Source organism: Didymella exigua (genome assembly GCF_010094145.1).
Source record: "Didymella exigua CBS 183.55 unplaced genomic scaffold M421scaffold_105, whole genome shotgun sequence".
In the NCBI taxonomy this organism is placed as follows: Eukaryota; Fungi; Ascomycota; class Dothideomycetes; order Pleosporales; family Didymellaceae; genus Didymella; species Didymella exigua.
Window position 1 is genome coordinate 1 of NW_022984879.1, and position 9,447 is coordinate 9,447.

General features: G+C 50.6%; 5 protein-coding genes across 5 annotated transcripts; 1 reads left to right on the forward strand and 4 right to left on the reverse strand.

The window, feature by feature from the left end:
- Positions 1 to 1,280: 1,280 nt before the first annotated feature.
- M421DRAFT_10761 (ankyrin) lies at positions 1,281 to 2,788 on the reverse strand (the record flags this gene model as incomplete). The annotated part of the gene is made up of 2 exons (XM_033587160.1): positions 1,281 to 1,487; positions 2,447 to 2,788. The coding sequence occupies 2 exons, from the start codon at positions 2,786 to 2,788 to the stop codon at positions 1,281 to 1,283; spliced, it is 549 nt and encodes a 182-aa protein (XP_033442430.1).
- Positions 2,789 to 4,096: 1,308 nt separating this feature from the next.
- On the reverse strand, positions 4,097 to 5,751 carry M421DRAFT_132562 (uncharacterized protein). The gene is made up of 3 exons (XM_033587392.1): positions 5,286 to 5,751; positions 4,692 to 5,235; positions 4,097 to 4,643 (listed from the first exon to the last, which is right to left on the reverse strand). The coding sequence occupies exons 1-3, from the start codon at positions 5,286 to 5,288 to the stop codon at positions 4,246 to 4,248; spliced, it is 945 nt and encodes a 314-aa protein (XP_033442431.1). The 5' UTR covers positions 5,289 to 5,751; the 3' UTR covers positions 4,097 to 4,245.
- On the reverse strand, positions 5,635 to 6,563 carry M421DRAFT_389859 (uncharacterized protein; the record flags this gene model as incomplete). Its single annotated transcript, XM_033589973.1, has 2 exons — positions 6,311 to 6,563; positions 5,635 to 6,256 (listed from the first exon to the last, which is right to left on the reverse strand). The coding sequence occupies exons 1-2, from the start codon at positions 6,481 to 6,483 to the stop codon at positions 5,635 to 5,637; spliced, it is 795 nt and encodes a 264-aa protein (XP_033442432.1). The 5' UTR covers positions 6,484 to 6,563.
- Positions 6,564 to 6,740: 177 nt separating this feature from the next.
- Positions 6,741 to 8,581, forward strand: M421DRAFT_427198 (uncharacterized protein). Its single transcript, XM_033594605.1, has 2 exons — positions 6,741 to 7,690; positions 7,759 to 8,581. The coding sequence occupies exons 1-2, from the start codon at positions 7,009 to 7,011 to the stop codon at positions 8,364 to 8,366; spliced, it is 1,290 nt and encodes a 429-aa protein (XP_033442433.1). The 5' UTR covers positions 6,741 to 7,008; the 3' UTR covers positions 8,367 to 8,581.
- A 91-nt stretch (positions 8,582 to 8,672) lies between these two features.
- M421DRAFT_79297 (uncharacterized protein) lies at positions 8,673 to 9,048 on the reverse strand (the record flags this gene model as incomplete). Its single annotated transcript, XM_033597467.1, has 2 exons — positions 8,673 to 8,795; positions 8,842 to 9,048. Coding segments are annotated over 2 exons (330 nt in total), but the record flags the coding sequence as incomplete, so codon positions are not given.
- Positions 9,049 to 9,447: the final 399 nt, after the last annotated feature.

Sequence of the window (9,447 nt, forward strand, 5' to 3'; positions counted from 1 at the left end):
AGCCAAAGTTTCTACTAATGCAGATTAGTGATATACCCAAACCAAACCTATACCTAGCACGTGCTACCCTACCTATACCTATACCCAGTCACGTGCTACCCTACCCTACCTATGGCCCGTGCAACCCTACCCTACCTATACCTATGGCCCGTGCGACCCTACCCTACCTATACCTACGTCCGTGCGACCTATACCCTACCTATATCTAACCCTAGGTACATGGTACCCATCCGCCAGTCTACCTTGGACTAGCAAGTCTTGGGGCATGTATATACTATGTTCGCCTCCTAGCTAGCAAGCAACTCAGCGCAGATTTCATCGACTATACAGCGGCTACGTCTGCCACAACATATATATTACTATAGTTATATTCCTTTACAAGGTATGTTAGTCTAAATCTTTCTCGTCCCCTTCTTAAAGAATAATATTGTTGTCTAAGAACAAGTACCTCCCTAATCTCCTCTCTTCTGAGCTGAAATCTGAATCCTGCCCTAACTAACCTTGCATCTGCGAATTAATCCTCTCTGCCTTGTTGCTGAAGTCGCTATTGAACATGAAGTCGCTCTGGGTGCTGCTGTGGCTAGCAAACTTGGCAGAGACCATAGCCCCCTTCATGGTTTGCCTTGTACTAACAGACGGATGCAGCGTCCCCTAAATCCCAGAGAAAGGTGTTACTACTAGTTAAATGTGTCAGCGGGAGTCTCCAGTCTTTGTTGGGGTCTAGGGGCTGATCTAAACAGCTAACCCAAGTACCGTGCTATGCATTATGTTTGTAGTATTTGTGTTGAAACTGTCAGACTGCTTGAGAACCAGCTTAGCGACCTCGTGCTCTACCGGTAGGAATATAATAGCAAGGTGCAGCAGGGTGCACCTGTTGAGGCGCGGCGCGTTGAGGTTGGCCTTGGCAGAGATAAAGAGCTCTACCGGTATACCGGTAATCTTCACACTGCTGCTACCATAATAGCAGCGCGATGCACAGCTGTCTCACCATCTGTGTCAGCATCGTTGAGGTCTGCGCCGTAATATAGAAGATACTAAACCACTTGAATGCGTTCATTATTGAAGGCGGCCCGCGCAAGCGGCGTGGACTCAACCTGATTGGTCTGGATGCTCGCGTTGGCGCATGCCTGGAGCAGCAGCCTGGTAATGTCGGCCTCCTATGTGGCCGCCACATGCAATGCGGTCTAGTCCTGCTTATTGTCCTGGTTCATAACTTCTAGCAAGGGCTTTCCCACTAACAGCCGCTCCACTGTGTCAGTACAGCCGGCCTAGCTCGCAGCTTAGAGCAGTGTATTGCCCTGCTCGTCCGCCAAACTAATGTTGGTGCCGTGCTTCAGCAGCAAGTCCACAATGCTAGTGACGCCGCGCTCCGCCGCCATGTACAGCGGTGTCTGGCACATATAGCCACGGGCGTCCTTGAAGTCCACATCAAGGCTGAAGCGCAGCAGATGCTTGACGGCGGGGGACAGCTCCAGATCCACCGCAATCTGCAGTGGCGTCTGACAGTAATGCACGCTGGTTATGCTACAGTCCTATTTGCGGCTTTCCAGGACGACCTTCAGCACAGCTTCTTGCTTAAGGATCACAGGGTTGTAGAAGGCAAACTAGAACTTGTCTTTAGTGCGTGTCTTAAGCAGGTCTTTGACAACACCTGCGTGACTACCTTAAACAACTAGGTTAAAAGCTGTGTGTCCAGCCTTGTCCTCGCAGTTGATGGCATTCATGTGCCTCTACAGCTCCTGTACCACAAGGCGATGGCCCCCGCGCGCGGTGTGGTGGAGAGGCGTTTCCTAGGCGTGCGTTAGGGACTAGGATCAGCGCTATGAGCGAGAAGGTTATACACCATGGAAAGAGATCCAATCTTGGCTGCGAAGTGAGGCGGGGTGGCGCTGGTGTGATTAGGCGTGTAGTTTTTGACCCGCCAGCGGCCCAGCATATGCAGCAGCACTTTCACGCTACCACCTCAAAATACTTTGTGTAGCAGCGTGTTACTGTCACTATCCTCAGCTTCTGGCGATGCGCCGTGGTCCAGGAGCTCACCAACAATATTGTCTAGACCATTGGCGGTGGCCTCAAACAGAGCCCTGGTGCTGCTTAGCCTTGCCGTGGTGTGCTTAGTGGCCAAATGGCAAGCGCACCGCCTGGGTACGTTCCTAGCTCGCTGCCAGCTGAAGAAGGGTGGCTGGATTGGTGGGCAGCAGGATTAGTGGCGTCAAAGAACAGTCCTCTTCCTCATTAGCCCCCTCTTTGGGGCCCACCAATCCCTCCGTGTCCAGCAGCTGTGCTTCAGCATCTACGAGCACATGGATTGTTGGCAGTCAACCCTCCTCAGCGGCGACGTAGAGAGGGGTGTAGGACTGGTTGTTCCGCAGCTTAGTATCCTCAGTAGAGCGCAGCAGCGTGCGGAGGGAGATGAGATGGTAGAACTGCGCAGCTAGGTGCAAACCGTGTTGCCATCTGGACTTCCTTTCTTGTGCGGGTCCGCTCCGTGCAGTAAGAGGATGTCAACAATGTCGCTAAACCTGCCCCTGGCGGTCAGGTGAAGGCCGTTGTAGCTGTTGTGATCCACGATGGCCACGTTGGCACCAACTCGCACCAGGCTTGTGACAACCAACGCCTGACCCGCTAGGCACAGTGCCAACGATCCATCGGTGGTGCGGGTGTTTAGCAGTGCCGCGTCGTGCTCCAGCAGCAGCTCCACTGATGTGTGGTGTCCACGGCACGCAGCGTGGTGGAGGGCCGTGCAGCCGCCATCCCCAGCCCGCGCCACGGCCCCTGTGCCGATCATGTCGAGCAGGGCCGTATCAATTCGTCACGGCTGAGCGCGACCTGGTCCGCCCCGCTCCGCACCACGCAGTCGAGCGCCAGTCGCCCGGTTTCGGTGTGGCCCAGCAGCAGTTCAGTCCGCAGCGCCGGTATGTCGAGCACTCCACGTAGGACGCATCTTGTGTCACTCAGCCGACCGAGTTCAGCACGAGGTCCACCACGCTCGGGCGCAATCTCCCAGGCTCTACCGGTAGTCAGCTTAACGCATCCAAGAACTTGTGGAGCTAGGCTTGCATTGCTGCCAGGGAGGAACGATCAGCCTCGACAGCGGACAGAGACAGCCTGGACCGCTTACGCTGCCATGGGCTCTTCACCGTGTGCTTCAGCTCCTCACACGCCATCTCCATATTGGCGTCCTTGTCCCTGAATCGCCAGACCTCTGCATGACTTCCTAAGATTTTGATATTCCCGCCCGCATCGGAATCTAGTGTAGAGGAGGTCTTTTCTAGCACCTGGTGACATTAGCTGCGATAGGGATGAGCAGTTGGGTGAAGTCAAACAGTGGGCAGCGTGGGCAGGAGCGGCGAGCAGCAGAAGTTGGACCAACCACTAGCTTTTCCTCGGGTTTCTCATCCTCTTGAAATGTGTTTACGATCTTGTAGTCACAAGACCTCTGCGCAAATTCTTCAGCGCTTTGGTACAACAGCACGGCTAGGTTGTGAAGCAACTGTGCTGGGCTGCCAGCCCCGAACTTCCACGTGGCCAACAAGCGAATACCTAACATATTGTTCCCAGAACCCTGTGTCCATGCCTTTGTGAGGAGTCCCGAAGAATATCTAGCCGCTTCCGGTCTACGAGATCAACCAGCAGATTTGCACTTATTACCTAGCCATTCTCTCGCACCATACAACACCGGCACCTGTATTTTATTGTTGTTACTTGACTATATACAAACACCCTTCTTCTGAAGGCCATAATACCCTATTAAAGCACACAACCGCCCGGCGTAGTCTTGCTATAGCATTGACCGCTGGTACGTTATGGCCATCGCCTCAAAATCCCTCCCGCTTGAGCAGAGGCTTCTTGGACAGCTGGTCTTTGGCGGCCGCGCTAGCAAGCATGAAAAAATAGTGCTATATTAGTCGTACGCTCATCTCACCTTGATGTCTTCCGTTTCATTCTTGCATTGCTGTTCCTGATCCTCTTTCAATCCTGTCACACCAGCATCATTGCTCTGTCTTTCGAGTCTCTTAGTAAGTGGATGTCAAGGTCACGATATCAGGAGAGAGTAGTGTAAACCGATGCACTCTTTTAAGGCCATGTGATATAGCTTATGGTTTCATTACATGATACTATCTCAACGTCGGTATGCTGAACCCCTGCGACGCCTTTTGACGCGCTGATATCCTCCGCTTATCTTCAAGATTCCGTGACACCAGCATTATCTTGCTTTTGCCCCATCCCCACGGCCAAATCTCTTCATGCTGGGCTCATTACACTGTCGAAACGTATGTGTGACGACTTGTTTTGCTGTACTGCGATATTGAGCTTGCTTCTCAATGTCATCAACGCCATCGTATCCTCGAGTGTGTTGTTGTAGTTGATTTGAACAGCATCGTGTTCAGCGATGTTGTTCTTAATGACTATCCGGTCAACATTTTTCCATATGTCTTTTCCAAGAGGAGCGTTGATTTGTATCGCTTGGTTCTTGGCCATATTACTTAGAATAATCCGCTCTATCGACGCTCGCTTCTTGGTTTCAGAGCCCGTGGACGAATCCGAATCGTCGACAATGATCTCATTGTCCCTGTTCTGGTCGTCGGCGGCATCTCTGAGCGAACTCCAGTCAGCGGGTGTTAGTGGTACAGTGCCATCGTCTGTTCTTATTAGTACCTTTATACAATGTCTAAGACGAGGATACTTACTTGACGGACGTCGTCCCTGAAGCAATCGTGCGATTCTAAGACCCTCGCAACCACTGAATTCTTCTTTTAGAAACCGGTCGACTCGCGCAATCACTTCGGTGTTGGCAACAAGCCCTTGCTGCACGTTGCGCATCACTCCAACGTTGGCGACTTGTATACGGAGGAGCAACATGGACTTCACCTGACCCAGCTCATTCATGATGGCATACATCTTGCTCTCGTCAGAGGATCCATTCTTCAACTGGTGCGAGAATTGCTGCGCCGATGTTTTGAGTCTGGGGTCTAATTGCTCGAGCAATTTGACCAGCTTATCCTGCACACCTCTCAGCCTCACCACTTCGGAACAAACGGAAGCGGTACGCAAACTTTCTTCGTCTATAATGATACCGATTATGGCCTTGACGCTGCTGAGCTCGCTTTCATGTTGGGCGATGACATCGAGGAGTGCTTTCTGGCGCTGGCGAGCCTTGCGAATCCGTCCTAGGACCCGAATGGCCTGATCGAGAAGCTGTGCGGTAGCTGAAAGAACACTCAAAACTTCAGCCTAAAATCGATCATTAGCATTGCACCAAGTACGGACGTCGCATAAGTTACCATTGTTCTTGTTGCGCTTCGAAGTGGATTTACTATGCAAAAGCAAATCTTACTGGGCGCCAAAGGGCGAACCGGACGCGACTCATCTCAGCTTATCTCCTCGGCGAACATGAGGGGTGCGCCCTGCGAGGCGCAGCGTTGCGATTTGATTAAGCTGCAAGTGATCTGGTGATGAGCTTGCAGCATGCAGTGGTTTGTTGTCGCAACGCCCCCCTGCAGCTACTGACGCCGGCAGCTTTGAACCCATGTTCGCAACAGTAGTATCGAATCACAGCGCGCGAACTACTACCGGACGGCTCCTAATTGGGAATAAAATACGCCCTAATCCAGTTCATGGCCATTGTCCAATCTAGTTGGATGCGCGGTGTGCTTCTGTCTTTGACCGGATTGGACAAATTGAGCCTATAGGCTCGTCCTGTCTGGCTGATGATGATGATAATGATGAAAGATTGATAATGAAACCTGACCCAATCAGTACATCAAACCTCTCCAGGCTGTGTTCAACAACGTAAAAGCGGCATGGGGTTTGCTCGCTGCCTGCTCCTGAAGGGGTGACCAGAGAAACGTAGTTGCGAGTAGGCGTGATTCTGTTCTGTCCAGCAATGACCGTGGAAGTGTCCGCCGAACTATCGACATAAGATCTGAGACTGAACCTCGTTACGATCCTGTTTGATATGTAATTTGTTTGGCAATCCGCCCGAAAGATTCCGTAGACTGCGCCTTTATTGCCATCAAGGCTTGAAAGCAAAGCAACATATCGCAACTCGAAGTTTACAAGTGTTGATTTCTGCCCAGGTTTGGCACTCTGTTCAAGACAATGTTGGAACTTTTGCAATGGCGGTTTATCTGCGGCAGACGACCTCGGTCTCAGTCGAGCGATAGGTTCAACAGACACATTGCCAGGTAGCAAACGTTGGTGAGCGCATCTCTTCGGAGCCAAATGCGGGTAGTAGTTCATGATTAACGTTTTGCTAAAGAGTTCATCAGTGTTCACTTGGAACATTCAATGGATGAGGTAGACTTACAAGTTCCAGTGATGTACGTCGTTCGCAATATGGCCATTGATCTGTATTGCAGTGTCTTTGGCAACATTGCGACTGGTGGTGTTCGACACCAAAGCAATCTCGGTTTCTCGTGAAGTTACTGGGCTCGAATTCGAAAAAATGTAGGACTGAGCGGCAGCCATTGGATCCGACATTTCATATTGACCTTCACCTAAGACGGGAACAATGGATTTGGTTTGGAAGTAAGAAAGGCGCAGCTCCTTGAAGCCGCTCGCTAGTGCACAAAGTGGGGCATGGGCAGCCTACCGGTATTCTGGTCGTCGATGCAGCCTTTTAGGCTTTGCCGAACCGGTGAGCAGCGAACAGGACCTTGAGTACCTTAGCGCATCTTGGGTGATAAACGGGGCTTGAAACCCTGACACAAGTGTTCCCTAACTTCCCTCCTGTCTGCCTCACAGCCAAAAAAATTGTCGCACAACACTTTGATGCGTTGAGATCTGCCCAGGTCACCATTGCGATCTATTACCTGCTTTGCGCAACAATTAGTAGACCTCATCTACAAGGAATTTGTTACAAGGAATTTTTTACAAGAACAGAGATACGCCTCGCCCAGCCCAGCCCTGCTCCTCTCACCAGCTAAGTGCTCGCCGCATCGTATAATTAAGGTTGACTAGCGCAAGGTCGATTCTTGTTCCGCGTTAACGACAAGGCGCATCATCATGAGTAAACTGAAGCGTCCTGTACTACAACGATTTGTAGGAGATCATCCAGAGAAAGCTGTGGAGGTTCTGATCAAATGCTGCCACGACCAGGACATAGAGAAAGACATTATTGAATACCTCCTTGACCAACAGCTCAAGTCCACAGAAAATACTGGTAACAACGAAGCATATGTAGCGCCAGCTCCAAAACAATTATCTGCATCACAGCGCACTGGATTGTTCTCGAGTGATCCTCGACAATCAACCCGTAACTATCCGGGCACGGAAGCGCACGCAGGCTCCCCGAGCCCACCCAAGACACGTTCCAACCACAGCAAGTCACTATCTGGAAAAGATGGCAGAGAAAATATACTCATACTCGCCATGAACGAAGATGATGACATCGAGAAGCATCCCGCTACAATGATGAAGGCGCCGATCGAATACAGTGTTATCAATAAACACATGTTCGATGCTGGACGTATCTGCGATAGCAACATAGAAGAGATAGCCGAGGAACAAATCTCGGTACCACGAAGGGGAGCTCCTGGCACATTCAGACAAATTACAGTTTCCTCTCGCGCGAAACTGACATGGAAACGGTCGAAGTCCAATGCATCGCATGAAACAACCTTTTTCTTAGTAGATCAAGAGTTTCTTGATATAGACCTATTATTTGGGAGCCTGGACTCTGGCGAAGGTACGACTTTAAACCTCACACTCAAACATGTCCGGAATTGGCACACACTACACATACTGACAGACCAGATATGCCAGAAATAATGCCACCGCCTCCCCCAAAAGGGCAAGGTCCCAAATTCAAGGAACACGCAGGTTCTTTCCATCGCTCTTCTGATGCACGCCATGGCTCCAAAGCCTCCGCTCGTGTACAGCCCGACGAGCTCGTCCAAGATTTTATAATGACACAACGTGAGCAAGCAGCTGCTCAATCGCGATCTATTTCAGCTGCAGCACCGAATAATCGCACCGACTCGTCACGCACTTCTCATCCTTCAACTGCTGATCCTCCATCTTCCATTTACATAGCAAACCCACAATCTGGCTCCGAGAGGATCAGAGTTAGTTGTACACTGGGTTCAAGCGCCCTCAGTTTCTGGGTCGATCTAGACGCCCCAGCTCAAGAATTCTTCTCCACCCTCCATAAAGAGTTCGAGAGGAAAAGAAACACCTTGGACCGGGCGACGACGTCGATCTTGTTTACTTGCGATAAGACATCTGATAATGAAGGCCGCGAGATACAGCTTAGTGAAGATGAGTTGGAAGCTGATTGGGAAGAGACCGTGGCATGGATAAGAGACAATAAGAGGCAGAAGTCGCCGCACATATACGCTGCGCTTCAGTATAATGAGGGTTGAAAACTGGACGTTGCGAGTTTTTATACAGAGCTCATGTTGCGTAAGGCACGGTCCTTCATCTGCGTGGCCTTCTTGTATTGTGATAGCTCATAACGTACATCACGGGTACCGTATCCGTGCACTCAATGCACGCCGTCAGTCAATGCACACGCATCACGAAACGGACTACATAGACTTGAGGCTGTAGAGCCACACACAATAGCTTATATTACAAGACAACTTTGTGAAGTACTTCACCAATGTATAGAACAAACTTTCTCACCAATACTTTCTTGGCTGAAGGATTTTGCAGCCGCGAGTGTTGGTTTAGTGTAGAGGTGTTGGCGTACGCGCTAGGCGCGAGGCACCACCTACATCATTGCTAGCACTATACTTGTGCTTATTCCTTGGAGCTACTTTCTCCAGAGCCTTGCGCTTGCCTAATGAAGGCTTTTTTATAGCTTTTTAAGAGTTGCCTTTAGCGCTGTCTCTCTACCTTGCGTTCAGCGACTTCCTTAGTCTTGTCTGCACTTAGCTGTTTGTGCTCTACCTTCTCTCCTGCACGCGCATAACGCTTCTCGTGCGCAATCGTCTTATTGTATAGCTTATTAGCTTTAGCAAGCTCCTTCATGTTAGCCCTTTCCTTCCTGTCTGTCTCTTGCTTATCCCTTGCAAGCCTTATGCGGGTCTTAGCTTCTCTGAATAACTAAGGAGTTCACATTGTTAAAGTCCCTTAGTATTTATGGTGTTGCAGTAGGTTTAGAGATCTGCCCTTTGTCTTTCTGTCAGGACGGAGTCCGGCCCATGGTCGTTAGCCTGTCGGGGAAGTCCGGAGGATAAATATCTCCACCATTGCTAGTAGCTACTAAACAGTAGCGATTACTCTATTCTTACCCTCTAAATTTAAAAGCTTGTTTGACCCTTAGGGCTCACCTAAGCTTGTGGGTGTTTTACAGACTGCTCTTAAGCTAAGTCTCCGCCTCTCCGTATGAACCGCTGCGCGTATGGCCCCGGAGGGGGCATCTGTGCGCGAACCCTGCCACCTGATTGGCTAGCTAGCCCTCGCCTCACGAAAACCCGCCAGGCCCAGGGCCATCTGCGC

Bases quoted from the DNA above. Each gene is read 5' to 3' on its own strand.
- M421DRAFT_132562 (XM_033587392.1), bottom strand. The intron at 4,644-4,691 runs GTAAGTATCCTC...TAATAAGAACAG, and splicing joins TCAGGGACGACGTCCGTCAA to ACGATGGCACTGTACCACTA.
- M421DRAFT_427198 (XM_033594605.1), top strand. From the start codon at position 7,009: ATGAGTAAACTGAAGCGTCCTGTACTACAACGATTTGTAGGAGATCAT. The intron at 7,691-7,758 runs GTACGACTTTAA...CTGACAGACCAG, and splicing joins GAGCCTGGACTCTGGCGAAG to ATATGCCAGAAATAATGCCA.